We start from the raw sequence: 17,900 nt of genomic DNA, 5'->3' as shown, positions 1-17,900 counted from the left end.
CTGGGTGGTGCATGTTCTTGGAGTAGGGCCGGGTGCTCTGCAGCATGGGTCCTGCAGAGACCAGGTGGCTTTTCAGTGGGATCGCAATCCAGGGTAGTTCTGGAGTAGAGGAACATTTAATTTTGAGCATGTTTGTGTTCTTTGACAAAGTTGGTACTTTATGGAGTTGACTTTGCTGACTTAAATGGCAACTTCATTCTGTAATAAAAATCCTTGGCCATGGTGTCCCCGGGGCTCTGCCGTGGGGAAGGACTGTGTGCCTTGCTTGGCGCCTGTGACCTCCTCCCCCCGAGGGCCTCTGAAGCTCCAAGTGAAGGGAACTGGGACTCAGAGATGAATCGCTGGGCTCGGTGCTGGGCAAGCTGCAGGAGCACTGAGCAGCCTTTGGTGCAGCAGAAACTGTTTGAGCTGTTCTGAGAAACAGACAGAGGAATTGTGAACGCTGGACTTCTCCAGTGGGGCTGGGCAACGCATCGGCAGAGGCTCCCAGTGCATTTAGATCATAATGTCCTCCTCTGCCCACTTCAGGGGCATGGGCCCCAAGCACCTGTGATTCTGCCCACCTCATCTACAGAGAAAGGAAGGAGAGTCTGAGAAATAAGCTTAAATGGCAGGTACCACTGCTGAGCTCCAAATTTAATAGTTCTTCAATTAAAATACAAAGCACATGTTTTAGGGACACACTGACCTAATTACACTGCAGGCTCCCAGGTGGTGGTTTTGTGTTTAGTTTTTTTCTGTATTCAAGTAAACCTTTTTCCTTGTTTCCCTCATATAACTTAATCCCAAACCTCTCAGTGAGTGTGTGTATTTTTAACTATCAATTCTCTTTAATGTGACCATCAGTTTTCCCTTTAAAAATCTCAAGTGTAGAATTTCTTTTTAACTAACTCGATGCAGCACCGTTGCAAGTGTGTGTATGGTCATTTGTTGCTAACATGGCCCTCGGGGTGAGTAGAAGGAGGTAGGAGAGCTCCCTCGGGGTCAGGGCTGCTGAAGGGCTCTCCCACCTCCTCAGCCACACGGCCCTGTGTCCCTGGTGCTGGGGGCATGGCTGTGTCCATCTTGAATCAGGGCCAGTGTAAGGTGAGCAGAGCCATCCACACCTTTGGGGAGGACCCTTAGCAGCCCTGGTAGCTGGCTCCACTTCTCCATGTTGGTGCAGCTGGTGTTGGAGGTTACAGACCACCTCCATGGTCTGCAGAGAAAGCCTCTTACAAAACCAGTGCGCAGCTGGCTCTAAGCATTCGTACAGGGCCTTGTTGGTTTGGACTTTTTAGATACTGTGAAATCTAACTGTCAGCTGTCAGATTCCAGCTTCCATGGGAGCCCTCAGCCCACTGACCTGCAGGGGAACTGTGTTAGGTATGTTCAGTGACCAAGCAGCCCTCCCCATCTGTGTCCCCGCTGCCTCAGTGTCGCCTTCTCCTGCCCTTTGCAGAATGGTGGTCATGCCAATCGCAAACGAGTTTGCCCCGGATGTGGTGCTGGTGTCAGCAGGCTTCGACGCTGTGGAAGGCCACCCCACACCTCTGGGCGGCTACAACCTCTCTGCCAAATGTAAGTCGGGTTTTCAGGAGCTTAACAGGACCTACTGTCTCTATGACCAGCTGTGCTGTGTCTCACATCTCCCCTTCAATGACATTTCCAGAGACATGACAGTGTGGGTAGCCCCAGAAAACCACTGGGGGCAGCAGGATGGTGTGGACCATGAAGCCGCAGGCCCTCCCCCCTGGAGGTCATCCAACCCACAGTGCTGACCTGGAGGGCTCGTGCTCAGCTGGGCGCATGCAGGCCACTCTAGGGGCTGGGTCTCCAGTCCGACTGAGAGCTGGTGTGGTCGCCCACATTGAGGGCAGGAACAGACCCTAAAGCCTGTGAGGGGGGTAGCTGAGAGCAGGTTCAGTTCAGAGTTGGAAGGAGCAGGGAGCCCCAGATTATGGGCTCATCTAAGGATTTGCATTAGATGAAGGCCCTGCTTCCATTATGGGAGGGAGTCCTGTAAAAATCGCCCTCCCACAGGGTGGAGTCTCTGCTTCTGCCGTCACAGCAAGTCACATCAGAGACCTACACTGGCGTGGAGCCTCAGTCCACTGAAAGGCCCTGGGCACCCCCACCCCTGCCTGGCCACCACCACCACCACCACCCCCCTGGTGTGGTGGTCACAGCAATCTAGATCCTGGGACTCTTTCAGGACACCCTGGGGGCTCTTCGTGCTTACCCCGTGGGTGCAGATGGCCAAGGAGAGCTTGTCATCTCTCCCTCCCACAGGGAGAGTGTGGGTCACCAGAGAAGAAAGAGGTCAAACCAAGGGCTATGCTGGCGTAGCTGTGTTCCAGTGCGGGGCCCCTCAGATCCCCTGAACCCAGGCAGTGTGGTTTAGTGGCAAGGAAGTGACCAGGCAGCCTGGAAGCCTATGTCCCTGTTTCCATCAGAGACAAACCAGGGCTTCGGGAGGTTACAGTGCCCGTGGCTGCCAGCGTGGAGCCGGGTCTGCTGATGGCCACCTGGCATTGGGGCTGCTGACCAGTGTGGCATGGTTTTTACAGGCTCTTTAATAAATGTCAGGCTGTCCTGGCCGAGGGTAGTAATTATCATTACCCATCACGTTTCTGCCTGTGGGAGGGTGACGTGGGTGCAATGGAGGGAACATGGCTGTTGATGAAAGCCAGACGCTCCAGACGCGGATGTCAGAGTCCTAGAGGGGCACACGCAGCATTGACGTGTGTGCCAGAGTGTGTGTTCATGCGTGTGCCCAGCACACCCCCTAACCAGAACCCCTGACCTCAGGGATGGACATGGCCATGCCTCCAAGACTGCCCACAGCTGCCCTGCTCCAGGCACCCTGTCTCCTGGCCTCTGGTCCCCATGTGAGAGAGCCTGGGGTCTCCTCCTGAGGCCCATCCCCATCCCCCAAACGAGGTGATTTGCAGCATTATGAAATCAAAGCACTGAAACCGTAATTCCTGCTCTCACACAGATCAAACAGGATCCCAAACCGAATTCCTCGATGAATTTATTGCGATCGAACCTGGCTTCCATTATGAGCCGCGGTGTGCCAGCCCCCTGGGTCTGTAATGTGATGTAATGCACTTCTGGACGCTTTGATCTGCTGCCAGCGTCGGCCCCGCGCCCTCCCTGCGCCCGCCCTGCCCTCTACTTGTATCTCCCTTTTCCCGTTGCAGGTTTCGGGTACCTGACGAAGCAGCTGATGGGCTTGGCTGGTGGCCGGATAGTTCTGGCCCTGGAGGGGGGCCACGACCTCACGGCCATTTGTGACGCCTCGGAAGCATGTGTTTCTGCTTTGCTGGGAAACGAGGTAGGAGGACTGGAGGCCCATGGTTGCTGCATGCAGGCTCCAGACCCAGGCCTGTATGGGCCACTTCACTTGCTTCCCACTCGGTGTTTGATGTCCCCTCCACCCGCACTCAGGCAACACGTCTGACAAAACTGCTTGATTATGGCCACAAGGAGGTGAGCAAAAGGATCATCAAGAACCCTTCCTCTTAAAAAAGATGGCTCAGGGTCCTGTGTTTTGAAGGGGCTCACCTTCATGTGTGGGTCACCTGGAGAGGACTCTCAGTTTCCTCCTTCAGCAACGTCACTTCCCCAGAGGTTCTAAGGCAGGTTCCAGGAGTGGCGTCTCTGTGCGAGTCTTGGGTCCCGGGTGAGAGGCCTCTGCCTTCCGGGCTCACATACACACCCAGGTCCGGCTCTGCACAGTGTCCTCACTGAGGCCCAGGACACAGTCAGGGAGAAGCAGTAGCTGGACCAAAGGGGCTCAAGGATCTGGACCAGGGGAGGCAACTTCCGAGACTGGAGGAGAGCCACTGGGAGTGCTGCACTCCAGGCTGACATGGACCAGGGGAGGGCAGGCTGGTGGGAGGGAAATGCCTCCAGGGATGCCTAGCCCACTGAATGGCCACACTTCCTGAAACTTTAAATCCACCCACAGGCCTTTGGATATGGGGCCACAACTCTGTCCCCTGAGCCTATCAGAGGTTCATGGAGCGGGTTCAAGATCCCCCCAGTGTAGCTTCTCTTGTTGCTTTGATGTCACAAGTGGGTCCTAGAGATGAGATGGCTGGTATTTGGGGAGCTCGGGTGAATGCCCTAGATTAGAGGCCCAACCACACAGAGAAGTGCCAGGGCCCCTGCTCTCATCCCGTCCCGTCCCCTGGGACTCATCTCCCTCACCCATCAGATACGGTGACTGAGCACACTCCTCAGTCAGGTCAGGGCTACCAGGTGTTCAGTCAGGGGGCCGTCATCTCCGCAGCTACCCTCCTGCTGGTCAACACCAAGAGTGCAAGGCTCCAGTTAAGGCCCATCTTGGGTGCGGCACCCTCATAAGTTCATTGCTCAGTGGGGCTCCGTCTCCAGCTTCTGGCCTGTGGGCTGAGTGCCCGAGAGGCCTCCTCCAGGAGGCAGTCACTGGGAGCCCGCCTTGGCCGGTCCTGAGGCTGTCCTTAGATCCACCCACCCCGCCTCCCCCCGAAACACAGTTGACAAGGCCCACAAGGCATGTGGGGCTTCAAGCAGGTACTCCAAGCTCCATGTTGAACTTCACTGCATCTGCCAGACTGGGGAGATGGCCAGTTGTAGAGAGGTCTCCTGTGATGTGAGGTAGCACTCTGTCCTCGAGCTATTCCCAGTCTGCGTTGTTCCCTGTGACTTGCATGAACTGACAGAAGGTAGGCTGTGGGCAGGAGGAGGAGGGGTATGGCCAGTGTCCTGCCAGGCTCAGGCAGGACAGAGATGACAGGTGGCATGTGGAAGCAAAGGTGAGGTATCACCCAGGTCCGGTCCTCAGCCAGCTGAGTGTGACAATGACCTGATGTGGGGTTGGGTCCATAGGAAGCTGTGTGTGTCCTCCCTGTGAGATGGCCCGCAGAGGAGAGCCTGGCCATGTGCCTTGGGGAGTGGGCACCTGGGAGGAAGGCCATAGCTCTGTCTGTCCCTCTCGAGGACCAGTCCTGAGGAGGGTGGACTGAGTGAGCACCATCCTTGAGGTGCGGGGACCCTGAACCCATTCTGTGAACCTCTGATGGGCTCAGGGAACAGAGGTGTGGCCCCATATCCAGCATGCTTCCTGGGGCTGCAGTTGTGGTGGGGGTGCTCAGGACTAGAGGAGAGAGGAGTGCGGTCCCAGCTCCTGCAGGCCCTGTGGCGCTCCAGCCAGCCCCCACTCCCCGGCCACCTTGCTTGTTGTGGATGGTGTTCATTTTAAGCCAGGTCACAAGCAGATCAAAGGTCCTGGTGGCATCTTATGTCTGGTCAGCTGGTTAGCGATATGCTTGAATATTCCCAAATAAAATGCCAGTGTGCTTTTTAAAGTGCTCATAGAATTTCACCTAGCCTTTCTTCACATAAAACAATCTTCTCCCTTTCTAGCTAAAGTTAAAAGGCAACTGACTTATGTATTTAAACCTTCCCAAACCTTTTTGATTCTTCGAGTTATTTTAAAATAACAATAGAGAACTGAGCTTTCAACTAGGGCCTGTCCCTACTTCCTGCTTCACTCTTCTGACAAGAAAATGTTCCTTTACTTACACACATCAAAAAGCAGGAAACACTGGTTTATCAAGGTCTCTTAAAAATATTTTTAATGCAAGAAAGTTGGACGGATCCCCACTTCTCTGCCCTGCGGCCTTTGAAGTGGATTGATCTATGGTGTGTTGGACGACTTGGTGCACACAACGGGCAGCCAGCTGTGGCCAACATAGCCACCTGGTGGGGTGGCTGCAGGGGAGAGAGGCAGGAACAGAGCCTATGATAGGAGACCCGCGCTGTGCCGAGGTCCACGTTGCTCCCAAGAGCCATTTCATTGAACAGTTTTGGCTTTTTTTTGCAACTATTGGTGACAACTGACCTTGAAAACTCAAACGTTTTGCAGGAGCAGTGTAAACGGAGGTACAGGGAGTCCAGCAGGTGGGGGGCTAAGATGAACAGTGAGGGACCATCATTTCTCACGTCACCCCAAAGGCAGCGTTTGGTTTGGACCAATTTTCTGGTTAATCATGTGGCATATCAGGGATCAATGCCATCATTTCATTCAACCCAACTCCGAGATCAATGAAGGAATTCACAGAGGATAAGGTGGAGCCGCAGTGTTGGGAGAAAAGGCTTTCATTGGAAATTTAGCAACTGTGTTATGTTGTTACACTTTGGGAAAGGTGTGGCTGTGACAAAACACAGTGATTACAAACAGCTGTGTGTGTGAGAAGCGGACACAGAGACAGACACTGAGTGCACTCAGTCTGGGAGCCGGTTATCTGCTTTTAATTGGCCATCTCCCCCTCACTCACACACGCTCATATACTCACATTCATAGGCATGCTTGCACGTGCTCACACAATCATGCATACATACACTCGCAGTCATGTTTACATGTCACAGTCATGCTTACAAATGCACACACTTGTACAGTCATGCTTGCACTCACACTCAGCTATACTTATACTCACAATCATGTTTACACATGCCTTGCAGTCATGCTTGCACATGCTCAGTCATGCTCACACATGCGGCCAGGGTCACCTCCTGCCAGCAGTGGCCGTAGTTTCAGCTGTGTGCAGGCCCCAGTGCACGTGTGTCTGCTTTAGGGCAGTGCATGCCTCCTGTCTGTCCAGTCTCCTGAGTTCTTGCTGACGACACTTGGAAGGTGGGCCCTCGCCCGTCCTTCAAAAGTGTGAAGGAGCTGTGCCCACATAGAGACCATTCTCCTCATCCCAGTCATTGACACAGCAGGATGTAGGGAAACAGTGACAGTTGGCCCTCCCAGGCCCCCTTTCTAAAATGGGTAAGAAAGTCATCCTAGTTGCCAGCCACCTAGCTCAGCAAAAGCGTAGCTCACAGTCAAGAGTGGATGCCATCTTGGGCCCTGTCCCCGCTTGCTCAGCAGGTTCAGTATGTCTAGTGCTGACTGCCAAGCTCCCATTGTGGGGTCCTGGCAGCAAGAAACTCTTGTGTTCACAACACTCAGCTTTGGTGACTGATTTCTTTTTTTCCAGAGAGAAATAGAGAAGGAAAGAGAGATAGAAACATTAGTGATGAGAGAGAATCATTGATCGGCTGCCTCCTACACGCCCTCCACTAGGGATCGAGCCCGAAACCCAGGCATGTGCCTTGACTAGGAATCAAACCATAACCTCCTATAGGTCGATGCTCAACCACTGAGCCACGCCAGCGGGCTGATTTTTTAAAAATCTCATTCTCTTCCAAGAGGATTTGGCAACTATAAAAATATGAGACAGGAGAGCCAGGAAGCCAGGCTGGAGCATGAGGGGGAGATGAGTCGTGCTGGCCCTAGGTCAGTCCAAGGATATGGGACAATGTTGCCTGCACTGTTCTCTCCACAACTCTTCCCCTACTCAGGGAGGGAGTGATAGGGGGCTTTCTGAGCATTTGGTTACTGAAGAAGAGCCGCCACATGGCACTCCAGTGTCTCCAGCAAGTTAGGATGGCATGTCACCCACTGGTCTAGTTTCCAGGCACAGTGACTGAGGCCTCCATGCCTGAGCTGATTGGGAGTATGGGCTTCGTGTTCTCTGCAACACATCCCCCAAATCTCCCACAGAGAGGAAGAATGGGAAAAGGGTGCACTCACCCCTGAAGGCATCACCCTGCCACTCTGCAGGTGACAGGACCCATCTAGGAAGAGCGAGCCTGGGCCTCTTCCACAGGTCTCCCAAGAAACTAGCCTCTCCCAGCCAATGTCGCTCGTGGTTGAGCATCGACCCATGCACCAAGAGGTCTCTGGTTTGATGCCCCATCAGGCATGTGCTCAGGTTGTGGGCTCAATCCCCAGCAGGAGGTGTACAGCAGCCAATCCATGTTCCTATCTCTCTCTCCTTCCTCTCTCTCTAAAAACCAATAAAAACATATTTAAAGAAGAAGAAAAGAAAAGATCCCAGCCAGTGTTGCTCAGTGGTTGTTGCTCAGTGGTTGAGTGTTGACCCATGAACCAGGTCACAGTTTGATTCCCAGTCAAGGGCACGTGGACTTGATTCCCAGTGGGCGGCGTGCAGGGGGCAGCCAATTGGTGATTCTCTCTCATCACTGATGTTTCTATTTCTCCCTCTCTGAAATCAATAAAAACATCTGAAGAAAGAAAAGAAACTAGCCTCTTTCTGCCGTCATCCTGGCACGTGCAACCTCCGTGCCCTCCCAGCCAGGCAGGGACTTTTTCACATGAGGGCCTGAGGCAGCAGGTGGGGAGGGCTGGGCAGCCTGCCCAGCTGGTCCCCGATTAGGGGGAAGGGTGCTGTCACCACAGGTGTACTTCCTTACTCTGCTGTTTACCAAGTCTCAAGCCTTTAGTCTTTTTTAAGAAGGAATTCAGGTTATTAGTTCTCTTATGATTTTTTTTTTGCTTTTTAAAAATTGTTGAAAACCAACATGAGAACAGGTTGCCAACTTGTCACCAGCTTTCCTGGGCCCCCTGGTGCTGCCTCGGTGGAGGATTCACCACCCACTCCTCAAGTCACCCTGAAGGAACTGTAGAGGGGCAGATCTGGTAGTGTCACCACTGGGCCTGACGGGTAGCTGTGGGGTTCCCGTGTGGCTGTGGAAGTGCTCGGGGCAGCAGGGATGTGTGGGGAATGCAATGGACACAAAGAGGCAACTGGAGCCACAGATGGGTGGAGGGGCCCGGCTGGCAGCATAGAACTGGGCTAGGAGGCCCCTTGAAAGCAGCCACAGGAAGATGGGAGGAGGCAAAGGTGCTGCAGAGAACCCTCGGAGCCACCAGTGGTGTCAGAGTTAGGGTAATACTTTGAGGGGTGAGTCCCCTCTTCCTGGCCCTTTTTTCTTAAGTCCAGGGGAGGAGCAGTCAGTATCTCTGGCGGTGGAGCAGAGCCTGGTGCTAGGAGGCGCCCATAAAGGCTCGTGGAAAGAATTGGTTCAGTACAAGCCAGTAGCATCTCATCAATCATGCTTTATTCTATTTATGCATAGCAGCCTTGCCCTAAAAACCCAGGTCCACAATCGCCCTTTTACCTTCCCTTTGTTATTCAATGAAACCAGTAGAAACATACCCAGTCCCTGCCATTGGTGCTGGCCTGAGTTTGTTTCCCTCTATTTTTCACACACAGGCAGCACCTCCGGCTTTCCTGTCCACTGCCCAGGGGAAACGGTCTCCAGAGATGCAGCTGAGGGCCCTGGTCACTCTCCTGTTATATCGCTCCAGTTCTTTCCCCTGAATTCCACATAACTTCACACGGCAGAGGGGTGTGAGCTCAGGACAGGACCCTTCATGGCTCCTGCCTTACTTCACAAGCCTGTGAGAGCTCCACCCCCCGACGCCTTGCCAGTTGCTGGGGACAGAGAGACAGTGAGCCTCGGGTGCTGCACTAACACTTGGGAATGGGTGATGGGGGGTGCCGGCCGGCAGTGACATGTCACAGGGCTAAGACAGGGGCTGAGGGTGACAGGAGGAGGTGACTTATAACCCTGGAGGGCTAGCCACCATCATTGTATCCGTCCCACTGGGGAGAGTGGCATGGGGAGCCAACTGGAGATGGGGAAGCAGCAGCAGTAGTAACTTCCTCCCGTGTATACACATGCACACTCTAATGCACCCCTCTGCTTCAGAATGACTGATAACTTATGCAATGCATTCCTTTTTAAAACACTGGCAAAACAAAATTCTAGCAAAATATTCAAGTTGGGACCTAATGATTGGGACACATAGGCTGTACTGAATGACCCCAAAATCTCAACAGCTTGTTTTCTGCTGGAGCTTCATGTCCAGCAAGGGGCCTGGGGCCCTGCTCCTCATCTTCCTCAACAAAGGGCCAGTGCCCTGGGGACACTGCTCCTCTCCCTGGTGGAGGCTGCAGTGGAGCATAGCTGTCTCCCTTTGGTGGTTACAGTGACTGCAGCCCTGAGACAGTGCTCACCTGTGCCTCTGAGGTAAACGCCAGCAGAGGGAGCCGTGCTCCCAGGAAACGCCCTTGCTCACCTTTGGAAGGTGATGTCAGTGTTAGGCGCACAGCCCCTATAGCAGTGGGTGACAAACCTCAGCAATGCTGGCATCCCCACGTTTGACTTCTGCCAACGTGACGGGCGAAACAGCACTGGGGCCAGCCAGGTGGATGGTCATCTCGTTGCCCAGGGCTGAGCATCTTTTCATGCTGGGCCACTTGAGCTTCTCTTCTCATGAAGACCATGTCTTTTCCTGTTTTTTTATATTAGACCATGTTTGGAAGGACGGACGGGGTGGGGTGGGAGGTGGTGTGAATGGATGGATGGGGAGGATGAATGGATGGAAGGGTGTCTACATATGTGGGAAGGGTGGGTAGGTGGACAATAGGAGTCCCCTCTTTTTCTGTCTCTGGAAGAGTATGTAGGATCAGAATAGTCTGTTCTGTTCCTTGACTGGGACGGCTCTCCTGGGCCCTGGGTTTCCTTTGGGTAAAGATTTTAAATGATTAATTCAGTACTTTACTGGCTTTGGTCATCCATTCAGGTTTTCTATTCCTTCTTGAGTTAATTTTGAAAGTTACACTTTACCAATAATTTACCCTTTCAGCCAAGTTTCCGACAGTATCTCTTACTGTCTTTTCATATCTGCTGTATCTGGGGCCTGGTACCCTTCACTCTGCTTGTTTGTGCCTCTAGTTTCTCCATTAGTCCTGCTGCACTTGTCAACTTAATGGGTAATCTCAAAGAATCAACCTTCAGCTACAGCATCTTTTTTTTCCTTTAAAATGTATTCTTTATGTCCATTAAGCCAAGCTCGCTAATTGTGTTGCCCACATTTTAGTTTTCTCTAAGAAGTCAAAGTCTCCCACTGTGATGGCACATTTACCCATATCTCCTTTTAGGTCTGCCAAGTTTACCTCATACACTTCAAAACAATTTTGCTAAATACGTACAAATTTTAAATCTTTATATCCTTTTGATGAATTGAAATTTTTATCATCACACAGTGACCTTCTTTGTGCCCAGTTAAATCTGTCGTGCCCAGTGCTGCAGACGCCACGCCAGCCTCCTCTCACGGGTTTTGTGGAGCACCGGTGTCTCCTGGCCGTGGAGTTCCCTCCCCCCCCCCCCCCCCCCCCGCCCGGCCGATCGATGTCTCTTGTACCCAGCGTGAGGCAGGGATCCTGTTATCTTTAGATCAAGTGTCACAACCTGTGCTTTGGGAAGAGACTTTGGTTGTGACCATTGGTTTGAGTGAGGGTTGTTTGGTTTGTTCAGATTCATTTCCGCCATCGGATTCTGTGCTATTTGCCCCTTGCCTTGGCTCTCTTTTCTCTTTCCATGCCTGCTCTCAACACAACAGAGGGTTCCCTGACTCCATTTGTCCTCTCTCTTGAGTGGGAAGATACAACCAGTCAAATTCTCTCAGTCATGATCCTTAAAAATGTTAGCGTGTGCCCTTGACTCAGTCAGTAACCTCACCCTTCCCTGTGCAACCAGAGTGTGGGCTGCTCTGGCTACAGGGGACATCACAGATTAAATACAGGGCACTCAGATGAACATTCTTATAAAACATGACTGGCTCATAGGACATTTAAGTGTGACTGGTGTCTGGTATGTCTGTCTGTAAGTGGGCAGCCCAGCCCTTCCCGGGTCTGTGCAGTCATGACTAGTATTCCTTTCCCGCTCCCCTCTTTTCCTTACTCTCAGTGAGTAGGTGTCACTGCCACTGTGCTGTGCGGCCTGTTTACTTGGCCATCCTGCACCTGTGCTGTTTTCTTTGCTCCTTGTGCCTCCTCATTTCTCAGTCCACTGGGTCATTTTCATTCTGCCTTCAGCACAGCCCAGAGTCTCCCTTGGGAAATACTTGTGTGGGAACCTTCCCAGCGTGTTGTTTTAAAGCCTTTGTTTTACCCTCACTGTCGCTCAGTGAGTTTCTCTCTCGGCGTGCGGAAGAGGTCACACCACTGTCTTCCTGCTCCTTTGCCATGAAGCGAGCGCCGTCTGGCTGGTGCTGCTCCTCTGACGATTGTTTTCTCCAGCTGCTTGTAGAATTTTCCACAGGTTCAATCCAATGTGCCTGAGAATGGGTTTCCTTTTAAAATTCCTCGGCTTGGGTCTTGACCCTCTCCTGAACTGAGCGTGGGTACCACTGGTCCGTCAGGACGCCTCCGTGTGGGCACCTGTGATGATGCCTGCCACTCCCTCAGGGACTTGAGGAGGTCAGCACCTGTTCCAGTCTCCATGGCCCTGTCTCCGGGCTGCATCTGGGCCGTTTGCAGTTGTTGCTTCCATGCTTGCTTTATAGCTTAAAACTGATCATTTCAATGGCCGCAGTCTCTGAGGATCTGAGCTTTGATTTTTGGTGCCTTTCAATGTACTCGGAAGTAGCAGAGTTAGCACACGTGTCTCTCAGACAGTTTCCTCTGTTGTCACCATCATACCTCAGTGTGGGACAGGGTCACTGCCTAGGAGCCAACCCTGGCACACTGCTGTTAGCTGAAGCGCAGGACACACTGAGGTTCACTCAGTTTTCCTAATAGCCCTTCTGTTTCTGGCCCCACAGTGGCCCTGCCGTCCCATCACCTGAGTCTCCTTGGCTGTGACAGCTTCCCAGTCTTTCATGTTCTCACGACCACCACAGTTTGGGGGAGTGCTGGTCAGGTGTTTTATAGAGTGTCCCTCCATTTATGTTTGTCCAGTTTTCCCTCATGATTGAGGGGTTGGGGGAGGAAAACCCCAGGGGTCCAGTGCCCTTTTCCACACTTCCTGTCCCATGCTGGCCACGTGGCTCCTCTGCTGAAGTTCACCGTGAGGGCCTGGTGATAGTGGGCTTGTCAATGTATGTCCCCACCGTAAAGGTCCTTTGGCTGGAAGTCACTTGTGCAGCCCCGCATGTGCTTTGGGGCAGGTGGGAGGTGTTAGCTCTGTCATGGGGAGGGCTGTGTACTCAGTCACTTGTTTATATCAGTGTTCACTCGTGGCTGTTCATGTCAGACTCGGGATTATGATTTAGTACTGCGTCTTGTATTCCGTTTCCTGCTGGTCCTATGTGTCCGTCGGACGGGCCCTGGCATCTGTCTTTGAGCTCTTTTGTACTCTGCACTGGAAGACGCCCAGGCTCCTCCATGTTCTCCCTGCTGCCCTAGAACAGCCGCATCTCCAGGGAGCCAGTTCCTTTCATTGGAGGGTGGTATTAGAGACTGAGATTGCTTCTCCTGGCCCAAGTGCAGCTCACTGGCTTCTGTACTTCATGATCGGGAGGCCATGCCCCTTGGAACTGATCTGGCAGCACTGATTAGCAGCTTTGGGGCTGTGTGCCCATGGGAGGATGGACAGTTGCTGTGCCATGTCCCGGAGCCACCACTACAAGTGCAGGTCTGCACGCTTAGTGTTTAGGACCTGGCAGAATCTCAGGTGCTTTTGCCCAGAGCCAAGGCTAAGAACAAAAGTGCTTACAGTGGTCTCTGCGAGCACGCCATCTGTGCGTCTGCCCTCCCTGGCTCATCCTAGGGCTCCAGGCTTCCAGCCCACCTGTCCCCAGTGTGTCTTGGTAGGTTCCAGCTTCCACCGAGCCCCCAGGTCTCTCCAGGGTTTGGAGGCTTATCCAGTTATTTAAAGTTTTTTAATCATTGTGTTTTTATGCTGTTGCAGCCACTCTGGTTTGCCCTGGGGCCCTCTGACTTTGCGTGGGTTCTGCTACCTGCGGCCAGCACTTAGGGAATCACCTAGAGCAGAGGTTCCTTCTGTTCTGCTCAATACTTTTCTCCCATTTACCTTTTCCCCTGTTATTAAAAGAAAACCATGGCCAGGGAGTAGTCAAGCATTTTTATTTAAAATACCAGGAATGTGAAAGTGATGTTTCCAAAAAGTGGTAGTTATCCCCCTAATCTCATGCTGAAGTCTGCACCAGCCCCTTCCGGACACCATCTGTGGCCCTGCTACCTGAGAACCACAAGCATCCCTGAGAGTTTCCTAAGAAAAGTGCCCTAAGGAAAATGTTTACTTTTGTAAAAGTTTATGTGATAAATCTGAAGCCCACATCTGGCTGTTCAACTTACGTTTCCTCGCCGTTGGCAAGTGCGCTCAAGACACAAGTGCTGATTGTGAACAGCCCGCTCTGACATGCACGGGGTTATATTAACCATACAGTCACATGTCTTTTGCAGCTCGATCCTCTCCCAGAAAAGGTTTTACAGCAGAGACCGAATGCCAACGCTGTCCGGTCCATGGAGAAGGTCATTGAGATTCACAGTAAGTTGTCTGGGCCAGGTCTCTGGCCGGGAAATGCTCCTGTGGGAGGGAGGGAGAGTACAGGACTCCCTGGCCCCAAGTCCCCCACCCTGGGCTCCTCTCATGTCACTGCCGGCTGCTTTCTGGGCCTATAAGACAGGCCTCGCTTTCAGCCAGATTTGATGAGCTGATGGAGACTCTTGTTGAACCCCCATTTGCTCCCCACAACCCACTACAATGTGTCATCAGCTCCATGTCACAAAAGAGCCTGCCTCCAGGAGGCTGTGAAGTCACTTGCTCCAGGTCCCCAGCTAGCAGGGTGGGGCCAGGGCATGAACTGTGTCCTCAGGTCTGGTCTCTTCCCTGGCCCAAGAACCCCACCTCTCCCACAGACTCAGTGGGGGGTGCAAGGCCCCACCTGCAAACTGGAGAGTACAGGGCCCCCTATTTACTGGTACTTCCCCTCCAACATCAGGTGCGGGGGACCAAGGGAGCTGACACACAGCCAGGTGACCAGCCAGCACACCTGTCTCAGATGAGCTGGCAGTGCCCTATCCTTGTTGCAAAGCTCAGTTTGTCCTGGGTCCTTAGGATGGCCCAGGGTGTGGATACTGTCCGTCTAGGTGGGTGGAAACCAGGGGTCTCACCTGTGTGTCCTGCACGGGTGTTGGGTCCCTCCTAGCCTTGGAGCTGAGCTATTCCCCTGTCCTGATGAGAAGCCCCTGGGTGCCAGAAAACACTGAGAGGCTGGCTCTGGGCCCGGCCCAGCCCTCCCTGCATGGTCCCCTTACTCTGAGGCTGCATAGGGGCACCCCCATGGTCTTGGAAGGTCCAGTTGGGAACTCCCTCCACACTGGGTGGCAGTCTTCCCATGCCCCCGCCTGCTCCTAGAGTCAGGGACAGGGTCATGGAGAGCCTGCTGGGCCCAGTCCCGTGGTGTCTGTAACCTAGTGCTTCCCTCACCCAGGCCAGTACTGGCGCTCCCTGCAGCGCCTCCCCTCCACCGTGGCCTACTCCCTGGTCGAGGCCCAGAAGCGTGAGAATGAAGAAGCCGAGACAGTCACTGCCATGGCCTCCCTGTCCGTAGGTGTGAAGCCCGCTGAGAAGAGGTGAGCCCTGCAGGGCCTGGCCTGTGGCACTGCATGGAGGGGATGCCTTCTGAAGGAGAGCCGAGTCTCAGCTCCTGCATCTGAGGCCCAATGCTTCTCCACATGCGGCCCTCAAGGCCATGGGGGGAGCAAGTGTCCCCATCCAACACGTCTTTCCAGTGTGGAAGACCCTTTGAAACACGGGGTGTAGGGGGGAGCATTTATCCCTGAGCAGGTGGCCCAGTAACACCTGGTCAGGAGCCAGGAATTGAAGGTGGGAGGTGGGAGGTGGGAGGTGGGTGGGGGAGGGAGAGAGCAGTCCTGTTGGAGGAAGAGGGGCAGACGACAGACAGAGAAGGCCCTGCAGTGCTGCCTCTAACCCTCCATCTGTTCTTTCTCTTCTCTGCTGTGTGCCTTTTGTCCTCCCCCTGGGGCACTGCCACAGGCCTGAGGAGGAGCCCATGGAAGAGGAGCCGCCCCTGTAACCATGCCCAGAGCTGCGACTCTTGTTTGTCTGTCTGTCTTGAAGCTCCGCCAAGAAAAGTTGCTGTTTCTCTGCATCCTGCCAGGCGTTCTCTCAGAATCCGCAGGCGCACCAGGGGCCCAGACCCCAGGTCTCACCGGGCAGGGCAGCCTTACACAGAACCCGGGACAGACGCCGGGAAGAGCAGACACCGACATGCAGGGCACCAGGCTCGCCCTCGGCCCCCATGAGGGATGCCGAAGAGGGAGGAAGCCTGCGGCAGCTCGTGGCAGAGTTGCCCGATTTAGTTGATATGAGGAAAAGAAAATGAAAATCAAAGATCTAACAATACAAAACAAACTTGATCAAAACTGGTGCTTAAAGTTTGATGATTACCCACAATTCCACAGTCTCCGTGTAAACCACTCATCTTGTAGCTTACTTTTTAAAGAGAACGTTTTCTATCGCTCTGGCCTGCCTCTGTGAACCAGAGCGGTGTGTGGTGGGGTTTGCAGCCGGGTGGGGGACAGAGTGGATGAGCATTTAAGAAAAAAAAAAAAAAATGGACAAAAATGGAAATGTGAGCCTGCAGGAGCCGGCTTTGCTTTTTCAAAGCCATCGGAAGATGCAAGTTTGTGCCTTTTTTTTATTGCTCTGATGGATTTTTGTGGCTGGGTTTTCTGAAGTCTGAGGAACAATGCCTTAAGAAAAAAATAAACAGCAGGAATTGATGGGATAGTCCTGTGGCTGGTGGGGCTGGCAGTGCCCATGGGGCAGGAGGCTGCCCCGTGCTGGCCAGGGCTTCGAGAGCAGGCGCAGGCCACGGCCAGCGGCTCCAGAGGGCTGCCAACCTGCCGCCCTCATTTTGCTTTATTGTTGTGTAAGAAAAAATGGAGTTAGTTCCCAAAAAGTGGCAAATACTGTTGGGAGTTTTGAAGTCTAACAAATTTTAAATGAATCCAAAGTGTTCTTTTCTCATACGTCATATAACAGTTGAGCATCTCCATTGGTTGTGAAGCATGTCCTAGGCACACCTTCAGTGTTACGGTTGGAATGCTTTTTATTAAAAGCAAGTAGCATGAAGTACTGCTTAAATTTTAGGTATAAATAAATATATATATGTATAATATATATTCCAATGTATTCCAAGCTAAGAAACTTGATTCTTATGAAATCTTGATAAAATATTTATAATGCATTTATAGAAGAAGTATATATATATATATATAATAAATGCAGGTTGTCAAGGTCCCTGGGAACGAACGACTTGTGAATTAGCTACCAAGGTGCTTACGGAAAGGGATCTAGTTTGAACTCATGTAGTTTGAAGTCCAGATTGGATCGATTTCAGATCGCCAGCACATTCGCCACTGGCAACTACCACACGTTTGTATTTCATTTTAATTATTTTCTAACAGACCCCTCCCGCTCCACACCTCCACCCACATATGTACCTAATGAGTTTTTATAGCAAGGAATATAAATTTGCTGTTGATTTTTGTATGAATTTTTCACAAAAAGATCCTGAATAAGCATTGTTTTGTGAATTTCACATTTTTTTTTCTCACCATTTAGCAGTTTTCTGAATGGTAATAATGTCTAAACCTTTTTCCTTTCTAAAGTAAGAATTTCTAAATTCTTGCTTGTACATTTTTTTAACTTTTAACGTGTTTTTCATTGTTTTCACTTTTGTTTGTATGGTGAGCAGTTTTCTCCAAATGGAACTGCTGCCATCGGAGTTTATTTTCAGAAAGAGCGTCGCCTGCGTGGCGGATCTGGGCTGTCGGTAGTGGCGGGCTTCTCCTGCCTCGCCAGTAGTATTACCGGGTGGTATGTTTCCCTCCGTGGCAGGTGTGGAGAGGGCCACTCGTGACGCTGAACGGTTACTTGCCAGACACTGCAGGCCGTCAGCTTTCCTGAAACTCTCATTTAAACTTCTCTGACCACATTGTCAGACTAGCTTCAGTTTTCCAAAGACCTTTTTAGCATGTCAGCAATGCATGGCCCGGCACCAGTCCAGGTTTTTCCGCTGCAGCCACATGGCCTGGCCCTTGCTGCCTGGCGAGCCTGTGGGGACACCAGACTCCTGAGCAGCACAGCCGGCCTTTGCTCTTTTTCTCTCTGACAGAAACGGAACGTCACTTTTTAATGGTAACTTATTTTCAGAACTTGAAGCCACCTCTTTCATT

At 52.3% G+C, this 17,900-nt stretch overlaps 1 protein-coding gene across 9 annotated transcripts in view; it reads left to right on the top strand.

Moving 5' to 3' along the window:
• The window catches only part of HDAC4 (histone deacetylase 4), a 244,085-nt gene extending 227,418 nt beyond the window's left edge, over positions 1 to 16,667 (top strand). For all 9 annotated transcript variants that reach the window (XM_080670452.1, XM_080670455.1, XM_080670453.1 and 6 more), the window contains 5 exons: positions 1,442 to 1,560; positions 3,186 to 3,319; positions 14,097 to 14,181; positions 15,128 to 15,269; positions 15,694 to 16,667. In XM_080670452.1, the coding sequence (XP_080526578.1) occupies positions 1,442 to 1,560; positions 3,186 to 3,319; positions 14,097 to 14,181; positions 15,128 to 15,269; positions 15,694 to 15,733 (520 nt within the window). In that variant the 3' untranslated portion in view covers positions 15,734 to 16,667. The remainder of the gene's footprint in view (positions 1 to 1,441; positions 1,561 to 3,185; positions 3,320 to 14,096; positions 14,182 to 15,127; positions 15,270 to 15,693) is intronic.
• Positions 16,668 to 17,900: the final 1,233 nt, after the last annotated feature.

This window comes from Plecotus auritus (assembly GCF_963455305.1).
Source record: "Plecotus auritus genome assembly, chromosome: 5".
NCBI classification, from domain to species: domain Eukaryota; kingdom Metazoa; phylum Chordata; class Mammalia; order Chiroptera; family Vespertilionidae; genus Plecotus; species Plecotus auritus.
The sequence above is the reverse complement of the archived record's forward strand: the minus strand, read 5'-3'. Positions and strand labels throughout refer to the sequence as shown.